Genomic DNA, 24,333 nt, shown 5'->3' with positions numbered 1-24,333 from the left:
CTGCATTCATCCAGGCAAGTGGAAAGTATTCCGTCATATTCCTGACTTGTGCCTTATAGATGGTGGACAGTATTAGAGGAGTCAGAAGTGAGTCATTCACCACAGGATTCAAATCCTCCAACCTGCTCCTGTCACCAGGGTATAAAGAACAAAGAACAGTACAGCACAGGAACAGATCCTTTCGCCATCCAAGCCTGCGCCGATCATGATGCCTGCCTACACTAAAACTGTATGCACTTACAAAGTCCGTATCCTTCCATTCCCATCCTATTCCTGGCAGAGTATTCCCTTAAGAGTATTGATAGGCAAAGAGATCTGGGTGTATAGGTACACAGGTCTCTGAAAGTGGCAATGCAGGTGGAGAAGATAGTCAAGAAGGCATACGGCATACTTGCCTTCATTGGCCGGGGCATTGAGTTTAAAAATTGGCAAGTCATGTTGCAGCTTTATAGAACCTTAGTTAGGCCACACTTGGAACATAGTGTTCAATTCTGGTCGCCACACTACCGGAAGGATGTGGAGGCTTTCGAGAGGGTACAGAAAAGATTTACCAGGATGTTGCCTGGTATGGAGGGCATTAGCTATGAGGAGAGGTTGGAGAAACTTGGTTTGTTCTCACTGGAACGATGGAGGTTGAGGGGCGACCTGATAGAAGTCTACAAGATTATGAGGGGCATGGACAGAGTGGATAGTCAGAAGCTTTTTCCCAGGGTGGAAGAGTCAATTACTAGGGGGCACAGGTTTAAGGTGCGAGGGCAAGGTTTAAAGGAGATATACGAGGCAGATTTTTTACACAGAGAGTTGTGGGTGCCTGGAACTCGTTGCCGGTGGAGGTGGTGAAAGGGGATACGGTAGTGACTTTTCAGGGGCGTCTTGACAAATACATGAATAGGATGGGAATAGAGGGATATGGTCCCCGGAAGGGTAGGAGGTTTTAGTTAACTTGGGCAGCATGGTCGGTGCAGGCTTGGAGGGCTGAAAGGTCTGTTCCTGTGCTGTAATTTTCTTTGTTCATTGTCTTTGTTCTTATTCATGTATTCAGCTGCTCCACCCAAGACAGCCTTTCATTCAGAAAAGCACCCCATCTATTCATCTGCTCCGCCCAAGAAACTACAAAAGGTCGTGAATGTAGCCCAATCTATCACGCAAACCAGTCTCCCATTCAATGACTCTGTCTGCACTTCCGCTGCCTTGGCAAAGCAGCCAGCATAATTAAGCACTCCACGCACCCTGGACATACTCTCTTCCGCCTTCTTCCATCGGGAAAAAGATACAAAAGTCTGAGATAACGTACCAACCGACTCAAGAACAGCTTCTTCCCTGCTGCCATCAGACCTTTGAATGGAACTACCTCGCATTAAGTTGATTTTTCTCTACACCCTAGCTATGACTGTAACTCTGCACCCCCTTTTCCTTCTCTATGAACAATATGCTTTGTCTGTATAGCACACAAGAAACAATACTTTCCACTGTATACTAATACATGTGACAATAATAAATCAAATCAAAATCAAAAATCATCTAAATGCTCCTTAAATGCTGCTATCAACCTGCTCCCACCGCCTCCCGGGGCAACGCGTTCCAGACATTCACCACCCTGTGTAAAAAAACTTGCCTCGCACATCTCCTCTCAACTTTTCCCCACTCACCTTAAACCTATGTCCCCTAGTACTTGACTTTTCTACTTGAGGAAAGAGCATCTGACTATCCACTCTGTCCATGCCACTCATAATTTTCTAAACCTCTATCAGATTGCCCCTCAACCTCTGTCATTCCAGTGAGAACAAACTGTGTTTATCCAATCTCTCCTCATAGCTAATGCCATCCAGACCAGACACCATCCTGGCAAACCTCTTCTGTATCCTCTCCAAAGCATCCACATTCTTCTGGTAGTGTGACGAGAAGAGTTGTACACAATATTCCAAATGAGGCCTAGCTAAGGTTCTGTACAGCTACAGCATGACCTGCCAATTTTTATACTCATTGCCAAAATGCATTACCTCACATTTTTCCGGATTAAACTCCATCTGCCATTTCTCCACCCAAGTCTCCAACTGGTCTATATCTTGCTGCATCCTCTGACAATCCTCTTCCCTATCCGCAACTCCACCAATTTTTGTATCACCTGCGAGCTTACTAATCAGACCAGCTACATTTTCCTCCAAATCATTTATATATACAACACACAACAAAGGTCCCAGAACTGATCCCTGTGGAACACCGCTAGTCACAGCCTTTCATTCAGAAAAGCACCCCATCTATTGCTAACCTCTGTCTTCTATGCTCAAGCCAGTTCTGTATCCATCTTGCCAGCTCTCCTCTGATCCCATGACTTCACCTTTCATACCTTGTCAAAGGCTTTACTGAAGTCCATGCCTACAACATTCACTGTCTTTCCCTCATCTATCATCTTCGTCACTTTCTTGAAAAACTCGATCAAGTTAGTGATGCACAACCTCCTCTTCACATCTGCTTCTTGAAGCCCATCTGCTTCTTGAAGCCCATCTGCTTCAAGACAACGAACATCATCCCGGTATCAAAGAAAAGCCAAGCAGCATGCCTTAATGACTATCATCCAGTGGCTCTCTCATCCATCATTATGAAGTGCTTTGAAAGGTTAGTCATGGCACGAATCAATTCCAGCCTCCCGGATTGCTTGGATCCACTACAGTTCACCTACCGCCATAACAGGTCCAAGCAGACACCATCTCCCTGGCCCTGCACTGAACCCTGGAACACCTAGATAACAAAGACACCTATGTCAGACTCCTATTTATTGATTACAGCTCAGCCTTCAACACCATTATTCCTACGAAACTCAACTCCAAACTCCATGGCCTGGGCCTCAGCCTCAGCTCCTCCCTCTGCGACTAGAGCCTGAACTTTCTAACCCACAGACCACAATTAGTAAGGACAGGGAACAACACCTCCACAATGATCATCCTCAACACCGGTGTCCCACAAGGCTGTGTCCTCGTACTATACTCCTTATACATCTATGACTGTGTGGCCAAATTCCCCTCCAACTCGATTTTCATGTTTGCTGATGACACCACCGTAGTGGGTCAGACCTCAAACAATGATGAAACAGAATACAGGAATGAAATAGAGAATCTGGTAAACTGGTGCGACAACAATAATCCTCCCTCAGTGTCAACTAAACAAAGGAGATAGTCATCGATTTCAGGAAGTGTAATGGGAAACATGCCCCTGTCTACATCAATGGGGACAAAGTAGAAATGGTCGAGAGCTTCCAGTTTTTTGGTGTCCAGGTCACCAACAACCTGTCCTGTGACTCCACTTTTGGCAAAAGCCAAAAGTGGAGTCACAGGTGGACAGAGTGGTGAAGAAGGCATTTGGCATGCTTCGTTTCATCGGTCAGAACATTGAATACAGGAGTTGGGACGTCTTGTTGAAGTTGTACAAGACATTGGTAAGGCCATACTTGGCTTTTGCTACCAAATAAACCTGTTGGACTTTAACCTGGTGTTGTGAGACTTCTTACTGTGTTTTCCGTCAAGAAGCCAATTTTTAGATTTAGATACTTCACCCTGGATTCTGTGAGATTTAACCTTATGCAACAACCTACCATGCGGTACCTTGTCAAAGTCCATGTAGAAAACATCAACTGCACTGCCCTCATCTACCTTCTTGGTTACCCCTTCAAAAAACTCAATTAAATTTGTGAGACATGATTTTCCACTCGCAAAGCCATGCTGACTGTCCCTAATCAGTCCTTGCGTCTCTAAATGCCTGTAGATTCTGTCTCTTAAAATACCTTCCAACAGCTTACCCACCAGAGATGTGAGGCTCACTGGCCTGTAGTTCCCAGGCTTTTCCCTGCAGCCCTTTTTAAACAAAGGCACAACATTTGCCACTCTCCAATCTTCAGGCACCTCACCCGTGACAATCGATGATACAAATATCTCTGCTAGAGGACCCGCAATTTCCTCCCTAGCCTCCCACAATGTTTTGGGATACACTTCATCAGGTCCCGGGGATTTATCTACCTTGATGAGCTTTTACACTTCCAGCACCTCCTTCTCTGTAATATGTACACTCCTCAAGACATCACTATTTATTTCTCCAGTTTCCCTAACATCCATGCTTTTCTCAATCGTAAATACTGATGAGAAATATTCATTTAGGATCTCACCCATGCATAGATTCCCTCCACTATCCGTGAGTGGACCAACCCTTTATATATGTATGTATATGTATAGTTCAGTTCAGTTTCAGGCCAATGGAGTCCCCAGGATGTTGATAGTCAGGGATTCAGTGATGGCAATGCCATTGAATCTCAAGGTCCAATGGTTAGGTTGTCTTTTGTTGAAGATAGTCATTGCCTGGCACTTGAGTGGTGTAAATGTTACTTGCCACTTGTTGTATCAAGCCTGAATATTGTCCAGGTCTTACTGCATCTGGACATGTACTGCTTCAGTATCTGAGGAGTCGTGAATGATACTGAACATTGTGCAATCATCAGTGAACATTCCTACTTCTGACCTTACGATAGAAGGATGATCATTGATGAAGCAGCTGACGATGGTTGGGCTTAGTACACTACCCCAAGGAACTCCTGCAGTGATGTCATGGGACTGAGATGATTAATCTCCAATAACCATCTTTCTTTCTTTGTGCTAGGTATGACTCCAACCAGTGAAGAGTTTTCCCTTGATTCCCATTAACTCCAGTTTTACTAAGGCTCCCTGATGCCACACTTGGTCAAATGTTACCTTGATGTCACTTTGACCTCACTGTTGGAGTTCAGCTATTTTGTCCATGATTGAACCAAGGCTGTAATGAGGAAATGAGTGACTCTTGGGGAACCCAAATTAATAGTTATTGAGCAGATTATTGCTATGCAAGTAATGCTTGATGGTACTATTGATGACCCCTTCCATTATTTTACTAATGTTCGAGAATAAATTGATATTGTGGAAGTTAAAGTGCCCATATTAGAAAAGAATCATGCCTTCACTATAACAGCTTGCGAGAATGTTATTATTTGCAGACCTTCAAGGGAGCCTGTCTACTTTGGATTAATCTTTTTTCTTGCCTAGGCCTCAAAACATTCTGCTTTTTGACCTTCACCAGAGGTGAACAAGACCAGATTTCTTTCTACAACAAATACCAAAGGTGAGATATGGGGATATGCTATGCAAATGAAGGATTAGCAGAAGTCAATTTTCCATCGAATAAGAAAGGGCGAAAAGCCAGGATTTAATTGGCAAATATTTATATCAATGAAAGATGTGAAAAATCTCTTGTTCTTGATTTACTGTAATTGACTATAACTGCTGAGTTGTTTCTCTATAACTTCAGAACTGCACCAGTCATTTCGATGGAGGAAGGGGAGTTCTCCTTGTGCACAAGTAATTAAAGACCTTGCATTGGATGCATGGTGTCCAGCATTGTTTGTGTTAAGAGTCGACTAAGTGTGCCTAAGGTTGCTGGTACCAAGGAACTCTGACAATAGGATGGTAATTGGCTGGGTTGGATTTCATCGAATCATAGAATCGCTATAGTGCAGAAGGACATTCAATCCATCGAGTCTGCACTGACTCTCTGACAGAGTATCTTACCACAGTTCTCTCCCCGACCCTATCCCTGTAACTCCACACATTTGCCATGACTAATCCATCTATCCTACTCACCTTTGTCCTGCTTTTTGTGTATAATGTATCTCTTAGCAATTTTCCACATTGCCAGGTAGATGCCAGTGTTGTACCTGAATTGGAACAGCTTGGCGAGGGGTGCAGCAACTTCTGGAAGTTGCTACACCCCTAGCCAAGCTGTTCCAATTCAGTATCATTGCCAGAATATTGTCAGGGTACATAGCCTTTGCAGTATCCAGTGCCTTCAACTGTTTCTTATTATGTGAAATTAATCAAATTAGCTGAAGACTGGCATCTGTGATGCTGGGGATCTCTGGAGGAGGCCAAAATGGATCATCCATTTGGCACTTCTGGTTGAAGATTGTTGCGAATGCTTCAGCCTTATCTTTAGCATTGATGTGCTTGGCTCCTCCATCACTGAGGGTAGTGATATTTGTAGTCTCCACTTCCAGTGAGTTGTTTAATTGTCCACCACTATTCATGACTGGATGTGGCAGCACTGCAGGGCTTTGATCTGATCCATTGGTTGTACAATCATTTAGCTTTGTCTATCGCATACTGCTTATCCTGTTAGGAACATAAGTAGAAATTTTTATCCTGGTGTTGCTCCTGGCATGCCCTCCTGCATTCTTCATTGAACCAGGGTTGATCCAGGCTGCTTGGCTCCAGTTGCTGCCAGAAGAAACAGGTGTCTCCCTTTGTTCCTCACGGGGATCATAGCAGGCGGGGGGTGGACCATACAAAGGTCTGTTGACCTCAAGTGGGATTTTCCAGTTTTGAGGCAGGTGTGGCCAGAAACCCAGCCTTAAGTGTTGAACGGGCAAGAAAAGAGTAGATTTTCTTGCCAGTTTTTTCAGTGAGCTAAGGACCGGTATTTTTCAGCACTCTGTGCAAATCAGGGGCCGTCATGCAATTCTCCCCAGGTTTTGGAGGGGGTGGGGGGGAGGGGGTGTGGGAGGGTGGTGCGGGTGGAGCCTAATCTCACTGGTGAAGCCGGCTGCTGAGCACTTGGGGTGCCATTGCGCAGACACCCCAATCTCCCAGTATACCAGAACATCTCCTGCCACTCCCATCACAGACATCAGGTCCCCCACCCTCACTACAATCACGGACCCTGCAGAGATCTCCCCCTTCCACCCATCCCCATCACCACCCCTGTAGTGTTCCGCTTGCCTCCCCCCCATTATTGCAACAAAGCAGCCTCCAGTGATTCTCGCCAGTGTGGAGCCTCCGGCATGTGTCTCACCCAAACTGCCTGCAGCTGAACTCCCTTAACAAGGGAGAGTTCCATATAAGCGCTAAGGATGGAAACACAGGCAGTCACGCCAGGAAGATGGCACAAAAAAAAAGCCCTCCCATGGTTCAGTGACGCAGAGCTGGGCCGTTTGCTGGACACAGTAAAAGAGAGGCAGGCAATAATCTACCCCCCGCCCCCCCAGAGGGACGACAACCCAGGGGTCAGGCCGGCAATGAGACCTGGAGGGCTGTGGCAGTCAGTGCCATACATTGGCACAGAGGACTGGAGACCAGTGGCGGAAGAAGATGAGCAACGTCCTTTGAGGAGGAAAGATGAGTGTCCATCCCATCCTGATGTTGATCCCATCTGTCGCTCCTGCAATGTCGAACCACCCCCTGACACCCAGCGGCCTTCTAGCGCCCGACCTCCCAGCACCTTCCTCCAACCCCTTTGGCAACACCCGTCACAACTCCTGTCTGCCAAGGCACTGCCCCAATATACCGCACCCAATTGCCCCAGCCCCAACACATCCTACACCACATGCCCTTCCAGCCATCAGGCTTTCAAGCTCCACTTATGTCCCCCCCCCAGGATAAGAAGGCGCATAACTTCTGGGAGCCGGCAGAAACTGGAGGTAAGGTTCCTGAGCTGCGTCCCCTCACTCCCGAGGAGGAATATACAATAGAGCTGCAGGTGAGGGCGAGGAAAGAAATGTCAACGAGAGCCAGGTTGGCGTGCACCATGGAAGTGAGCATCCACAAAACCTATGTTCAAATGACTTATTGCAAATAAGTGGCATGCTGCCCAGACACTTGACCTTCCTTTGCACAGAACCCTGTGTGATTTGTTGCAGCATATGACCCTGATGCGGCCCTCTGCACCCCCCCATCACCCTACCCCCCCCCCACTCCTGCTGATACCCCACGACAGCTTGGAGGATACTTTGGAGGGAGGCCCCGAGGAATCCTCCAAAGTCAGCACACTCCATTCAACACAGGCTTCCACCACACAATCCACCAGTGCAGGTACCATCAACACGGTGGGACATGTTAGTGGTGAGGCTTCTGAGTCACTTACTGGTGCGCACAGCACAGCCATCGATGCAGGTGGGAACGCCCAAGGCCTCGGGCACGCAGAAATCTGCTAAAGGGAAGGATTCAGTTGGCCCCAAGTCAGATGCCAGGTCTCTGGGATTGGTCACTCTGAAACTGCTGGAGATGCATCAGCAGAGCTGGAGAATGCAGGAGGGTCTGTCAGCAACACTGCAGCAACTGCAGGGCTATTTGGAGGATCAAACAGACTTTTGTCGCAGGAGGTGATCCTGGCATTGCATGGTATCCAGGTGAACCCTGCAAGGGTGACATCCACAGAAGAAAGCCTGGGGTAGGGAATGGTCACCATGGGTGACAGGCTCCATGGGAGACCCAGGGGGCCATGGCGGAGACACAGTGCGCCATGGCGGAGACACAGTGGGTCATGGCCGAGAGTGTCACAGGCATTCTGGAGATATAGCAGACCATGGCCATGGGTCTTGGGGACATTCTGGAGACACAGCAGGTCTTGGCTGCAGATCTCGAGAGCTTAGCCCAGACTCAGGGGCTCCAAAACCTGGCCCGATCACAGGGCGGTGTCGCTGAGGAACCACAGAGCTTGGCCTAGTCTAAGAGGGCTACTGCTGAGGGCTCACACACCATGGGGCAGATGCAGTTGGGCCTCCAGGCTTGGCACAGCCAGGTGACCCTGAGGCTTCTGGACATCACTCCAGCTGCCCTGCCGTCGCAAGGAGTGTCACCGGGACAAATGGGCACACCATGGGACGGGAAAGGGCTAGAGTCCATGTCGGGGAGCCCAGTCAGGAGATGCCAGATGACCCCAGACCTTCCAATTCTCCCCTTCCTGACACTGGAGCATTTCACGGGCAACGGGATGAACAGGGCGGTACAGGTACATCAGGGTCATCCAAAGGTCAGCCGGGGTCCTCCAGATCTCGGCCCCCCCCAGGCCACAGGGCGCAGAACACAGCTGAGCGCCTCCACCTCTGATGTGCATCCTGGGGGACACCGAGACACATCAATAGATTAAGAGGTTCTAGGATCATTAAGTGGGCATGGGTGAAGGACTGCACCAGTTAGGTTTAGGAAAATGGGCACTGTTTATATTGCACTGTTAAATATCACCCACTCATGTTTTTGCACTCTTAATTTCACCAATAAATGTTACTGCACCCTACAACTGTGGCTAATCTGTCTGTGATTCTCCCCCCACAGGGATGATTGTACCCTGACTGCACACATGGAGGCGCAGAGTGTTGTGCTGCGCGATAGAGGCCCTTTGGCCCAGAGTGACAGACGGCCTGCCCTGGTATCCCCAGGACCCACTGGATCCTGTGTCAACCTCCGACCCTCCCCAGGCCTGTCCCCCGACCACCCCCAACCCCCAGGCCATTGCCCTGCACGCTCTTGCCCCCTGTCCTTACTCATAAATTGGCACCGCACCAGTGAGCAGTCAGAAAACAGGTAGGAGGCAGACTTGTGTAGCACCAGAGCAACATTACAGTGTGCCGCATAGTGAGACATCATCACCCTCCTGCCTGGACCATAAACACACTAGCATGGCCAACCCAGGCCCCTCACCCTGGTGTGACGTCAATCGGATTAATGGGGGTTGGTTAGGACGAGGGCAGAGTGGAAGTGGAGGGGGTGATTGAGTACATGTTGGTTAAAGGCTCCCTGGGCAGGGGTGGTTGGGTGTAGCAGCTGCTGGATTGCACGACAGCTAGTGAGTGAACTTTGCCGCGATCTGGGCTTCCCTCGCTGTGTTGCCCTGCCGGACCCTCGCCAGCGCTGCCTGTCCTCTATCCTCTGGCTCCTCCTCAGCCTCTTCCTCCACAACTTCCTAATCCCGCTCCTCATCCTCCTGCTGCTCCTCTTCCTCCTGGAAGTTTCCTCATTGCTGCGCCAGTTGTGGAGTGCACAGCAGACCATGATGAGGCGGGAGACCCTGAGGAAGCTATACGGGAGGGCACTGCTGGAAGAGTCCGGACAGTGGTACTACATCTTCAGGAGCCCAGTGCACCATTTAAAGATGGACCGGGTGGCAACTTGAGCCTCAATGTGGCAGGTTCAGATTCTGGCCTCCGCACTGGTGTCATCAGCCAAATCCTTAGCAAACATCCCTTGTCCCCCCATGAGCCATCCCGTAGCCTGGGCTGTTCCTCAAACAGCCCAGGGATGCCCGAACTCCAGGGGATGTAGCTGTCGTGCACGTTCTCTAGGTGACATGCACATATGCGCATGATATTCATCCTGTGGTCACAGACAATTATTTATTTTATTTATTTATTAGTGTCACAAGTAGGCTTACATTAACACTGCAATGAAGTTACTATGAAAATCCCCTAGTCACCACACTCCGGCGCCTATTCGGGTACACTGAGGGAGAATTTAGCATGGCCAATGCACCTGATCAGCATGTCTTTTGGACTGTGGGAGGAAGCCGGAGCACCCAGAGGAAACCCACGCAGACAAGGGGAGAATGTGCAGAGTCTGCACAGACAGTGACCCAAGCTGGGATTCGAACCTGGGTCTCTGGCACTGTGAGGCAGCAGTGCTAACCACTGTGCCACTCATACCACCCTCAATCTGCATATTGGGGGAGTGGAGCCCACTAATCATGTGGGGACCACAGGGTGATATGCGCACCATTCATAGTCCCCTGCACATGGGGATGCCGGTGATGGCGGCGAAGCCTGCATTCCGAGCTTTCTGTTGGGCCTGGCCCACATTGAACTGGATATAATTGCCTGTCCGGGCAAACAGAGCACCCGTGACGTCATGGAAGCACTTGTGCACTGAGGGCTGTGAGATGCCGGAGAAGTTCCCGCTGGAGGCCTGGAAGGGCCCAATGGCATAGAGGTTGAGGGCTGCTGTGACCTTCACTGCTACTGGGAGCGGGTGTCCTCCTGTCTCTCGAGGTGCCAGTATCGTGAAGACCTAACACAGGTGCCACACCATCTCCTTACTAAACGGAGCCTGCAGCGGCACTTGGCTTCCTTCAACCCCTCGAAGGAGCTATGGGTCCTGTAGATGCTGGTCTCCAGCATCCTTACCCTTACCCTTGTACCCCATGCAGGAGGATGCACTGCCACATCCTGGCTCCGACTGGCAGCCCCCTGCCCTCCTGCTGCGGCCTCTGACCCTGGCTGGCCTTATGGTGGCCAGACGCCTCCCTCCTCCTCCTCAGTGGCCGTTACAATAATCGCTGTCAATCTGAAATCGATATCTGCGCTGGGGGGTGGGGGGAGGTTTGATGAAGAGAGAAACATTTAGTACGGTTATCCTTCCCGGACCCTTCATTCCCTCCCAGAAACCAGTCTCCCCATGAGTTTGGACGCTGGCAACCAGACACCTGGTGCCATACGTCACTCAATGGATTGCCTACCATTGATGTCCTCGCCATGCCAGACATGGGAGCATGCGGGTGGGTGCGCGGGGCTCCCCATTGCGGACCCTTGAAACATAGACATGAGTGCAACCACCATGCTGTGTTCCAGGTATGTGTTGCAGTTCAGCCAGACCTGGGACAGGCAGCCTCATGACTATCACGAGATAAGTTCCCATCGAGGGCAGCACTGCAGAGTCCATACAGTGTGAGGAGTCTTAATTGGGGCAACAACTGCCAGAACTGCTGCTTGCCACTGTTAGTGGGGTCCGGGATGGAATGTCTGGAGTCAGACACAGAGCCTGTCCAGCAGACGGAGTCAGGACGAGCAGGTCGATATTTGTCGGGTTGTTGATGTACCTCATGTGGCATCCTTCAGGGGTCTCTCTGCAGCCAGGGGCAATGTGGGCACTATGGGCCTGGAGGTCGCAATGACCCTGACCTGCAGACCCCTAGGCCGGCTCAGACCCCCAAATCCCACCCAGTGGGGTGGAAGCACTCCACCCCACCCAGCAACGCTGCAGTGCCTGAGAACCCCCACTGCACTTTGGGGGCTGCCACTCAATGGGACTTACATCATTGCTCCTCTTCGCTACTGCTGCGCCTGGCCCAGACTTTTATAGACCATCTGTGAATCACGCCAGCATGACGTCATGCCGGAGATGTGGGACAGGTATGAGAAGGGGGAAATGGCTGTGCCAAACTCGCTAATTAGATGAAAAACTGTTCAAATGCATGGAAATTGATGTCACACCATGTTTGGGCGCATTGCTGTTTGCACTGGAAAAAATTGCCTGGGAGGACCCCGAACCACCTGATGCTGGGTGTGAATCCGTTTTTTAGGGTCTTGCTCTATTTTCCCACCCTGCTATGCTAATCGACCAGCGCAGCGGGGTGGAAAGACCACACCCCATGTCCTCACGTTAATACCAAAATGGCAAATTGTTGGGGTCTAGTCCAACTTCATAATATACCTTGGGGTTTCTGACCTGGTATCCTAACAATCTGTTGAATATTGAAGCAAGCTGAGGAGAATGGAATCTCTATTGTGGTTGCAGGGGAGAGGAAGGGATGAGAGCAGACATGAGGGAAATGGATTGGGCGTGTTCAAGTACTTTACCGAACACGATGGAGAAATATTTTCAGTTGAGGAAAAAAGAAAACAGCCTTGAAGTCTGGACAGATGCAATGAAGAAGCTAGGACCTATCCAGGCTCATATAGCAACAACTTTTATTTGGAGGAAGTGAAGTAATCAATGGTGATGTTGTTCAGTGTGAGAACAAGTTCTGTAAGGTCGAGGAGGGCAGTAGTGGATGGGGACAGTTTGAGTCTCATTTCAGTTATTAAGAGGAGAGTCCCCAGACTGTCCTGGTGAGAGATGAAGAAGTAGAGACTGGACCTCCATGGTGAAAAGGAGATGGAGGCCCAGAAACCTGAAATCTGTGAAGGTTGCAGAGAGCATCGGAAGAACAAGGGCTACAGGTGTGAAAAGTCTGGGGACAAAAAACACAGTTGAGAAAGGGAGAAATTACTTCAGCAGAGGAAGAGCAGACTGTAACCATGGATTTACCAGGCAATCATGTTTGGAAAGGAGTTGGAAGGGAGCTGTGCAAGGTTGGAGAACTATGAGGTTGGAAGCTACAGAGTGAAGATCTCCTGAGTAGACGAGGTCAGTGGCAGCGTTGGAAACAATGGTTTTATGTTTGCTGTTGGGACGATGGTCCAAAAAAGCACAGGAGGAGGTGTCAGAAAATTGGTGTTAATCTTCTGCAGGGTATGAGGCTAGCTTACAATTAACACAGCACTACCCCTACAGCAGGCTTGATGATAAAGCTATGGTTGCATCTGACAGAATGAAGTGCTGCAAGTTCAGAGAAAGTTGAGCGAGTGAGGGATGCTGTGAAATAGACATGGTCAATATCATATAGGCAGTACTTAGTGAAAGGATTGAGAGAGGGTAAATGGTCAGGGAGAGGCATCTTGGTGGAATGAGAATTCTAAATATGAGAAGAAAAATCTCCTGTGTGGGTGGAAACTCCTGCCAAAGAAATAGACATAGAACTGACGGAAGAAAATTTCAGTGTTACATCAAGCTCAGAATTAGTAGCGGTGGATCATAAGGGAATGAAAGATAGTCAGATTTAAGACACTGAAGTAGGCCATTCAGCCCATTATGCCCTCTGGGTCAATGCTATGGTAACCCAAAATGAATTTCTCTTCGTATAGCCCTGTCTCTTCCAACTTTTCAAATATTTAACTAATTTTTAGCAGATGCCTTGATTACTCTGTGTGCAAAAATATCCCGTGTTCCAACAATTCTCTGCATAGGAACATTTTACTGGACATGGCATAGTGGTAACCAGCTCTGGGAATTGTGGAGAAAATAATCCAAAAGAGATCAAACACTGAGAAAGAAATGATGTAAAATGCGAGTGGCAAAGAAGCTTTGAAAGGTAACAGAGCCAGGACTTTCTTACCCGATTGCTTGCTCTTGCTTATTAGTGATGATCAGAGTCTTTTTGGAAGGTGCCATGCCAGCACTATAGATGAAGCATGACCCAAAATCATGTCTTGTGAATGACAAGTGGGCACTTGGGGTCACTACATACCCAGTGAGGACACAGGTAAAAGTAGGACCCTTGTGTATCTGTGGACAAGAACAAGGCTCATGACTCAAGTGTACAGGCAGCTTTACATCAACATGAAAAATAATTTGAACATGTAGCTGGTTAATATGCTGGCTATTTTCTGCAGCATTTATCCTGGTCGATTAACTCAGGCTCTCTAAGCAGCTGTGATCCTATCAGTAGAGGCTCCCAGCTCTACAACGATCTGTGATGGATTTCCATGCTTGTATCTGCAGGTTTTGCACTCAATTGTACCCACCTCTACTACTACTTCTGGCAGCTTGTTCCAGACACTCAGCGCCCTCTGTGTGAAAAAATTGCCCCTCTGGACACTTTTGTATCTCTCCTCTATCACCTCAAACCTATGCCCTCTAGTTTTAGACTCCCCTACCTTTGGGAAAAGATATTGAGTATCTAGCTGATCTGTGCCCCTCATTATTTTATAGACCTCTATAAGATCACCCCTCAGTCTTTGGGGTCCGTAACTCACTGCCTGAAAGGATAGTAGGAACAGAAACCTGACTTGCATTTAAAAAATACTTGGATAAGCTCTTCAGTTGACGTAAGCTATAGGGTTACGCAGCTAGAGAAGGAAACTGAAATGAGACTGGATCACTCTTTCAGCTGGCATACCATGATGGGCCAAATGGTTTCCTTCTATTTCATCAATGTTCTGTTCAATGCGAAGTACCAGAAAGTTCATGCAAACAGGGCAGAAGGAAGATATGATTGGGAGGGAAAAGCAAAAATACTAAGTTGCCAACGCATCAGGGCTCTGATAGTTCACAAAGTGCTTGTCAAGAGCCTTAGCCCCTGTCTATGAAAGCCTACTCCCACCTCACTTCTAGCCTCGTTATATAGATACTGCTAAATTACCCAGCATATTATGGTGTCCTGGAGAATTTAGCAAGAATGCCAATTACAATTTGATTCCAAATACTCGCTTGGTTGTTATATGGTTAGTTACTTGTAGAAATCATTTTAGTTACTGCATCTTCAGGGTCAAGGAATGCTGCACGATTGCAGAAGGTAACAGGATTCAAGTCTAACATTGGACATGACTCGTGGCAATGGAAGCATCCATCTGTGATCTGCAGATACAAAATTAGTGGAGCCTTTGCATAGCCTTCCCATTGCACAATGCACTTTGAGATGATCGCTGCTGCCCAAGGACAATAAAATTGGCAAGGCTGTAGCCAATGTGTTGAAACATGCTCCATTGTGTATTCTGAAACCTAAGGCTGCCAATTCTATTTGAACATGATGAATTCAGAAAATGACCTCTCAACTCAATCCACCCTGCTTCTATTGGTCCAGCCTCCAGGCAAACAAGCTTTCCAACACAATTGGAAAGAGGAGAATCATTTTGTTACTCAAATGGATTAATCCTGAACTTTAATTAACTGGTAACAAAACAGAAAATGCTGGAAAATCCCAGCAAGTCTGACAGCATCTGTGAGGAGAGAATAGAGCCAACATTTTGAGTCTATCTTGGCCTCTCATTGTTTTGTACACCTTAACTACATCTCTCAGCCTCTCCACTCCAATGAAAGCAACCCGCCTATCCAAACTTTCCTCTTATCTAAAATTCTCCAATCCTTTTAATTTTTTTTCACTCTCTCTTGTACAAAAGTGTCCGGATATTTACCTCAAGGTGGGACTGTCAAATCTAGACATCCCTTTCTAAACCCTTGCAGGGATTAAGTTGGGTGTCTAATTTTTAGCCTGGCTATGAGGCATGTGGCCTCTTTCTGTGCCATAAACTCCTATGATTCTATGCCTTCTAAACAACCGTATCTATTTTTCATGACACCTCAGTGATCTGTGGATACACAGTCTAAATTTTCTCTATTCCTCTGCACCTTTCAGTAACCTATTGTTTATCGTGAATTCCCTTGTCTTGTTTCTTCCCCCAAGTGGAAATCCATTTGCCAATTTGCTGCCCACCTGACCAGTCCATTGGTATTTTCCTGCATTCTATAACTTTCTTCTCCAGTATCAATTAGATAATATTTTTTTCTATCCTCTGCAAACTTTTTAATCATGCCCCTACATTTAAATCTCATTTATATATATATACTGTGAAAGCCTCACAAAATTCCATAGGATGCTCCCTTCCAGTGATATTTTCCATTATCTTTTGCTTTTTGTTGCTGAGTCAATTTTAGATTTAACTTGTCCTGAAAAGTCTATTATGCTGAGCCTTGTCGAAAATTTGTAAAATCCATTGGACTACATTAAATGTACTGCCCTCATTGACCCTCCTTGTCACTTCCACAAAGTATTCAATCAAATTTGTCCTACACAAGCTTCCCTTAAAAACTCCATGCTGAAGGCACTTGATTAAGAGATGCCTTTCTAATTGATGATTTATAATGTCCTTCAAATTTTTTTCCAATACTTTTCCTACCACTGAGGTTAAGCTAATCCCTTCTCCCTTTTTAAACTGTCCTCCAGCACCACACTATAGCCAGAGAGAATTGGAAAATGATGGTCGGGCCTCTGTTATTTCCTTCCTTGCTTCTCTTAGCAGCCTGTAATGTCTACATCGTTCTCTTCTTTAGTGCAACAGATGCAAAGCATCATTAAGAAACATGCTTCTGCCTTCTCACATTGATTACCTTCTTTACTCTGATCAGTCCTACTCTCTCCTAATGATCCTCTTCATCTTTATGTATTTATAAAGCATCTTTGAGTTTTCCTTGCTGTTATTTGACATTTTTTGTGCTCTTTGTTTTCCTAATGCTCTTTTTAATTGCATCCCTACACTTCCTGTATTTCTCTCGGCTCTCTGGGTATTGAGCTCATGGTATTTAAGGTAACTTTCTTTTCTTGCTTTATCCTACTCTATTTGATCATTTGAGATCTGCAAGGGTTCAGCGGGGGTGGGGGGGGGGGCAAGTAGAGGTGGTCAGTGAGAGTGGGGAGTAGAAAGGGATGTCTAGATTTGACAGTCCCACCTTTTTCCTTTCTGGGAACATATTTGTTGTAAACTATAACTCCTCCTTGAATATCTTCCTCCCACTGCTCTGACACTGATTTACCTTCTAGCAGCTGTTCCCAGCCCAGTCCAGAGGACAGGTACCTTAATGTGAATATTCAGTGCTGAGAGGGGCAATGTGAGAGCTTACCTTCAACTTCAGCTCTACATCCTTTAGCACGAGTTTGTGATCTGGGTGGAACCTGATTGATGCTGGGATGTTGCTCCCTGTTTCCACGTAGTTCCACTGGCAAGTCAGTTTCAGGCAGTTCAGAATGCGTGGGTTGCCAGAAAGCTCCCAGTCAAAGCCGAAGTTAAATTTCCCATTGTTTGAGATGACAAAATGGTATCTGATATCATCATTCAGTTCCACCTGCGAGTAGATTGGCAACAATGTTAAAATCAAGCCCGATCCAGTCTGTCTACACCTGCTGCAGCTACAGTCAGCAAGGTCACCTTGTGCCTGCTGAATGGCCTGGCTCAATAGTATTGGGATAGAGTAAGGGATATGTTGGGCTGTGACATTACTAATACTGGTTGAACACAAATCTGCTCCTGTTGATGGCCCACAGCACCTCATGGATGCCCAGTGTTGAGCTGCTAGATCTGTTCAGAATCTATCCCATTTAGCACAGTGGTAATGCCACACAACATGATGAAGGTATCCTCAATGTGAGGACAGAATTGTGTCATCATATGGACTGTACGGTGGTCACTCCTATCAATACTATCAAGGACCTGCGATGGGTACAGATTGGCGAGGACAAGATCAAGTAGTTTGTTCCCTCTTGTTGGTTTTCACAGATCCAGTTGATCAAAGCTATTTCCTTTGGTGGAAGTGTCCAGAAAAGGTAGCAACATTGTAGTGAGGCTGATCAGAGGCGATGTCTGGAAGCACATCGGGGTGGAGGGGAAACCTGTAACCCTCTCTCTCAAAAAGCTGTTGACATCTGCAAGGGTTGAGGAGGGTTAATTGAAAATGCCAAAAATGAGCTTGAGAGATTTTTCTTAGGCACAGGGAATTAGGGTCATGGAATTGAGGCTGGTAAATAGAATTGACATACACATAGACCATGATCTAACTGAGTAGCAGAGAAAGCTCAGGTTTGTTGAACAGTCTCCTCCTGTTCCAATGTATCCCTGTGTACAGGCGTCACATGTAAATGATTCTAGGGCATTCTTGTTGGTAGGAGGATAGGGAAATTATGCCCACAACTCAGGGCTGCTCCACAGTGATTGGAACAAAGTAGATTTCTCTGACACTAACCAAGCTGTTTCTGTTAAATTAATTTGTGTGGCATTTTAACGCAGACATTAGCCAGTTTAAGATTCAAGTATTAATCACTGTGTTCATGAAACACACAGAGGGATTTTACTTGGACGCATTAACCAACGTTCCATAGAGGTCATGAAACCCCATATAGGCAACTTCTATCAGTGAGGCCATGGGATGGCTGGTGTGGTAAAGCAATATAGTTTCAGTGATACAAGATGTGGTATGACCTTCAGATTGGGCTGACCTACAATGTAAGGACAGGGAAAAGAACGATTCACTTGGGAACTCACCTACAGCTTTCCCAACAACTAATATCTCACAAAATTCCCAACAACAGCCATCCCACACTACGAAAACTCAAAATGATCAATTCCCTTGGAAAACAAGATGAGGAAATACTATTCTTTCTGAATAAACTATACCAATAATACTAATAAAAAGGTCACACACACAAACACACAGATACAAACACACACACACGAACAGGCAAACTCACACACACAAGCACTCACACAGAGACGCACATACACATATACAAACGCACAAAAAGGCACTCAGGCACACACAAGCACACACACACAAACATACAAATAAACAGATCTACAAAAACACACAGCAACGCACACACAAAAATACTCACAGACATACACAAACCCCCACACACACACACACCATACAAATACACACGCAAGCGCATACAGAAACACAGACACACAAACAAATATACAAGCATACACAAAGACACACACACATACAGAGAGGCACACACACGTACATACACAGACACATATGCGCACACCAACATATACCCACCAATATACAAACTCACACACATGCATACATGCGAACACATACAAAAAACACACAAACGGAAACACACACATCCACACAAATGCACACACACAAAAACATACACACAGGCACACACAAACATATAAACTCTCACACACACACAGAAAAACACACACATAGGCAGGCACATACAGACACACACATACATAAACAAATGCACACACACCTCCGTCTATATGTATATTGAGTTGGAGATGATGTAATGACACAAAAGCAGTGAGCATCAGGTACATGAGGTGAAATTCATGAGAAATGAAAAGACATTTTGGAACATAACATCTATAAAACAATGAGAGAACGAGACGGGGAAGGAGAGAGAGAAAGAAGTGATACAGCCTCTAGCTGTTCTCCAAAAACTGTCACCTTGCATCAGGGATAAAAGAACTGTTAGATAGCCAGATCATACAATTATTTATCCAGTAGCTGACATTCAGTACTAACCTCTCCGAAGGAGATCTCATTGATAGTCTGGTGACTGAGTTCAGACACTGTTCCATCACTACCTTCACAGGTCACTGTAGCTTTCATGCTGTATCCTTGCATCTTGACATTTAAGGTCAAAGGTACTGTCTTTGACTTCACGTCACACACAACATTCCAGTTCACATTTCCATCAGTATTTGAAATACAGGAGAACACAATGGGTATTCTGAGTGAAACAGATAAAATCATTAGAAGAGTGGGCACTGCATTTCCACAAAACAAGTATAGATCACTGTGAGGTTACAGACTAGGCCCAGTTTACTGTGAGGTAACAGACCAGTTACACTTCACTGTGAGGTTACAGACTAGGAGAGTTGACTGTGAGGTTACAAACCAGTTACACTTCACTGTGAGGTTACAGACTAGTACAGTTGATTGTGAGGTTACAAAGTATTTCATCATTCCCTGAATATTCCCTGGTTCTCATTGGCTCCAGTTTTACTAGGGTTCCTTGATGCTACATTGGGTTAAATGCTGCCTTGATGTCACGCACAGTCATTCTCACCTCACCTCTGGTGTTCAGCTCTTTTGTCCATGTTTGAACCAAGTCTGTAATGGTATCAGGAGCTGAGTGACCCTGGCAGAACCCAAACTGAATGTCTATGAGCAGGATATTGCTGAAATCGTGGATAGGCTGATGGGGCTGTAATTGGTCAGGTTGGATCTGTCCTATTTCTTGCAGTGTCGATGGTAGTCATGATGTGGAGATGCCGGCGTTGGACTGGGGTAAACACAGTAAGAGTTTTAACAACACCAGGTTAAAGTCCAACAGGTTTATTTGGTAGCAAATACCATTAGCTTTCGGAGCGCTGCTCCTTCGTCAGGTGGAGTGGAAATATTTCCATTCCATCTGACGAAGGAGCAGCGCTCCGAAAGCTAATGGTATTTGCTACCAAATAAACCTGTTGGACTTTAACCTGGTGCTGTTAAAACTCTTACTATTTCTTGCATACAGGACATACCTGGGCAATTTTCCACATTGATGGGTAGATGCCATACTGGAACGGCTTGGCTAGGGGCATGGCAAATTCTGGAGCACAGGTCTTTAGTACTATTTAACAGCCAATGTGCAGTCCATTCTGTCAGGTTACTACCATATAGAATTGAGTATGATTGGTTGCTGCTTCGCTGATATTACTTTGCACAAACGTGTCGGCATTTCTCTGAGGAAGTACCTGACTGGTTTTCATTTGATAGTTGGAAAATCTTCCCGTAGATGTGGTATTTAGAAATATTCTTGGCACTAGTTTTTTCTATCGTTCATTCATGAGAAATGGGAACCGAGGTCAGGGACTGCAATGTGCATGAGTTGCATGTGATTGTATCCTAGGTAGAGTCGGCATCATCAGAATTAATGCACCAAAACTTCAAACTGTATGTATTTGTAACAGATTTAATCTTCCCCAGTACTGAGCGAAATCATTTCATCGAATTGTTGCAGAATATGGCCCAATTTCGTACTGTGGCATAGCTTCTAGTCTGTTTGTGTCATTTCTGGGGATAACTCAGCTTGAATCACTTGAAAAAGGAAGGAATATCCCAAAACAGCAATGAGATAATTGATAATATCATTGCTGATTGAGGAATAATTATTAGCCAGGAGAATGAGAAAGCTGTATTGGAATCGTGCTATGTGATCTGCTCTAGTTCCTTCAACTGTTAGTACTTCACTGGAGTGTCACCATGCGTGACGTGCTTCGGTTTTTGGAATGGACATGAACCCAGAACTTTGTAACTCAGAGGTGGGACTGCCATCACTGAGTCTTGGGGATTCCTTGCTTTGACAGGTTCTCAGTCTCATGTCATATGCCATTGAAATTGTGAGGCTCAGTAACATGAATGGGGAAGGGTGGGTGATCGAAGATCCATTGGCAATCCTGGTTCTGTGTCATTCATGAAAACTTGTCAAAGAATTTTCCTGATCAAGGCTGAAAAATAAAACTTGGCATTATCCCAAACAACAAGACACAATCCTGCAAAGGCTAGCAAACTTTGGTGTTTCTACTTTAGCCACAGAATCACCCAAGTTCAGATAATTATACCTAGACTTTCATGGGCAGAGCTCATGAGTTCCATGGTTGACAATATTAACCTGGAGCAATGTGGTTCACTGAGCTGTTCGTTGGGCTGTGAATTCTGGCTGATTTCCATACCTGCTGTGAGGGAGAATGATGCCCTCCATCGGCTCCACAGTAAGTTTGGAGACATATCCCTCCGAGTACAGTGTATCCTCTTTGAAATGGAAGCTGAATGGACTCGACTCTTTATTAAACATGTTGACAATCTTGTGTGCTTTGTGGCCTGTGGGAGACACAAGGAACAGGATTGGTGCTAGCAGACACGGGCCGTTTAACATTTTTGTGACCCAGAGGAGGAGAGCCATAACATTGTGGATGCTTTGTAAACGGCACAGTTTCTGGTTTGAAGAGTGCTTTTTCTTCAGTGAAGTAACATAAAATGAGTGTGTGTTAAATATCTTCAGCACTCTCATCTATTTTAAATTTTACAGTGTTAATACTGAAATAAAATTTAACTCTATGGCATTGATGTTTATTTTCACAATCTGTTTGCAATCTATTCATGTATCTCACCTTCCCCTATCTTTTGTTTTTGTGTCATCCTGCTGACGTCTGATTAAGGGGATTGACTGTGGACCTGCTCCCGGCCAATAAGCATACCACTGAGTTACATTCAGGGATTCAGGGGAGTCACATACCCCAGCTCCCTCTCACAGTAGGACATACCAGGTCTTCACTCAGGAGCAGTTTCCCACTTTGATTCCTGACACTTGGGGGGAATTCTCCCGTTTTCACTCTTGCCTGCGTGAAAATGGGAATGATTCGTGCTGCCGCTGGCAGAGCTCAACAGAAGCCATCCACCATATTTAAATGCTCCTCACATGAAACACGGATCCTCCGACCCCAGCGGAACCTGATTCGCAAGAGTCAAGAATCACCTCCAGGATTAACAAGTTAGAACAGTATATAAGCAATCCCCACACTGCACATTCACTTCAGCAATGTAGACAGCTCGAAGAAGAACAGTCCCAAGATTTCTTGATGCTGATGTGGACCAAATGCTGGATGCAGTTGAGGAGAGGAGGACCACCCTGTTCCCCAAGGAAGGTAGGAGACTGACTTCCTGCCAGTGTAGTAGTAGCAGCCCATGAGGTGGTGGCTGAAATAGTCAGCAGCCTGTGAAGTGGTCAGCCGTCTGGGAGCCAAGGCAGTCAGCAGCCTATGAGGTGGTGGCTGAGGTGGTCAGCAGCCTATGAGGCAGTGGCTGAGGTGGTCTGCAGCCTGGGAAGCAGTGGCTGAGGTGGTCAGCAGCCTATGAGATGGTGGCTGAGGTGGTCAGCAGCCTATGAGGTGGTGGCTGAGGTGGTCAGCAGCCTATGAGGTGGTGGCTGAGGCGGTCAGCAGCCTGGGAAGCAGTGTGGCCGACGCGGTCAGCAGCCTATGAGGTGGTGGCTGAGGTGGTCATCAGCAACAGCATGACCAGGGGGAACGCTGTTCAATATGCCATTGGGATTGAGGCTCAGTAATATGAATGGGGGAAGGTGGGTGATTGAAGATACATTGGCAATTGTGGCTCAGTATTATTCATGAAAACTTGTCAAAGAAGAAGCTGAATGTAGGCCTTTGAGCTGCAAGGTGGAGCACCCACCTGTCGTCCCATTCCCAAAAACAATCTCTGCCATCTAACAATGTACACTTCCAGCCTTCAAGCATCGGCGACCAGCATCTCCCTCCGAACACTCCACTTCCCCACCCCACTGATCTCCATTATCATCCTTCACAGGCTTATCCCAGATCCCACACATATCTCTGATGTCAAGCCCCATGCCCATCTGGCCACTGTCTCTTTCCTCTGTGTCCCCCAGGGCAAGACCTCACATAACATAACAGGAGGGAGACAAGGGAAAGAGGACGGGGGCATACCAGAGCTGTGGGTCCTCACACCATTTGAGGACAAGACATTGGAAATTGTGTGGGAAGCCCCGGAGCAGATATTGTCTGATTGCAAGGTCAGGTTGACCTGAACAAGTGAGAGTCCAAAGGACTTTTATCAATTCTATCAATTCCCACATTGAGGTTCCCAAAAGCTGATCCCATTTTCTTTCTCTTCCAGAATCACTATCAGGTGATAAAAACAAATTACTGTGGATGCTGGAACCTGAAATAAAAACAGAAAATGCTGGAAAATTTCAGCAGGTCTGACAACTGTGGAGCGAGAACAGGGATAATGTTTTGAGTCTCAGTTGAGGGCAACCCATCCAGGGTGGCACCTGCAGGAGATGGTGACGGCAATCATGGTACCCAGTCAACACTGAGAGGATGGCTGCCACAGTGCAAAGCATGGGGCAAGAGGTCGGCGCTATGTATGATGATGTCCAAGGCGTGGCTCACTCAGTGCTGTCCTTTGCTGAAGCCCAAAACAGCAGGTCCCAGGAACACACGGACATCTCAAAGGTGTAACTGGACATTGCTACGGCACTCCAGAACTTGGCGCAGTCACACAGGACCATGGTTGAGGCCATTTGGCTCAGGTAAAGGGGACCTGTCTGAAAACATCGCTAAAATCACTCAGACTATGGCAGGCTTTCAGGACTGGCATTGCCAGATTATGTTGAGGCATCAGGAGCTCACTTCACCGGTCCCTCCATCCCATGGGGTGACCTGGGAGCCACTGAGCATCCCGAGGAAGGAGGAAGTGCTGGAAGGAATTCAGCCCAGGGCCTTCCACTAGGGAGACCCTGGCAGTCAGTAGCCCTTCTGAATCCCCCCCTCCTGATACTGGCGCATTTAGTGGGACTCGG

The 24,333-nt window shown here is 46.8% G+C and overlaps 1 protein-coding gene across 1 annotated transcript in view; it reads right to left on the bottom strand.

Moving 5' to 3' along the window:
• LOC144493118 (hydrocephalus-inducing protein-like) overlaps nucleotides 1–24,333 on the bottom strand; it is a 182,603-nt gene that overhangs the window by 73,858 nt on the left and 84,412 nt on the right. The window contains exons 8-13 of the mRNA XM_078212020.1: nucleotides 21,668–21,815; nucleotides 19,473–19,680; nucleotides 17,055–17,276; nucleotides 13,774–13,943; nucleotides 12,696–12,789; nucleotides 10,576–10,847 (exon numbers count right to left, since the gene is read on the bottom strand). Of these exons, the coding sequence (XP_078068146.1) occupies nucleotides 10,576–10,847; nucleotides 12,696–12,789; nucleotides 13,774–13,943; nucleotides 17,055–17,276; nucleotides 19,473–19,680; nucleotides 21,668–21,815 (1,114 nt within the window). The remainder of the gene's footprint in view (nucleotides 1–10,575; nucleotides 10,848–12,695; nucleotides 12,790–13,773; nucleotides 13,944–17,054; nucleotides 17,277–19,472; nucleotides 19,681–21,667; nucleotides 21,816–24,333) is intronic.

The sequence above is a fragment of the Mustelus asterias genome, chromosome 4 (assembly GCF_964213995.1).
Source record: "Mustelus asterias chromosome 4, sMusAst1.hap1.1, whole genome shotgun sequence".
Lineage (NCBI taxonomy): Eukaryota > Metazoa > Chordata > Chondrichthyes > Carcharhiniformes > Triakidae > Mustelus > Mustelus asterias.
The sequence above is the reverse complement of the archived record's forward strand: the minus strand, read 5'-3'. Positions and strand labels throughout refer to the sequence as shown.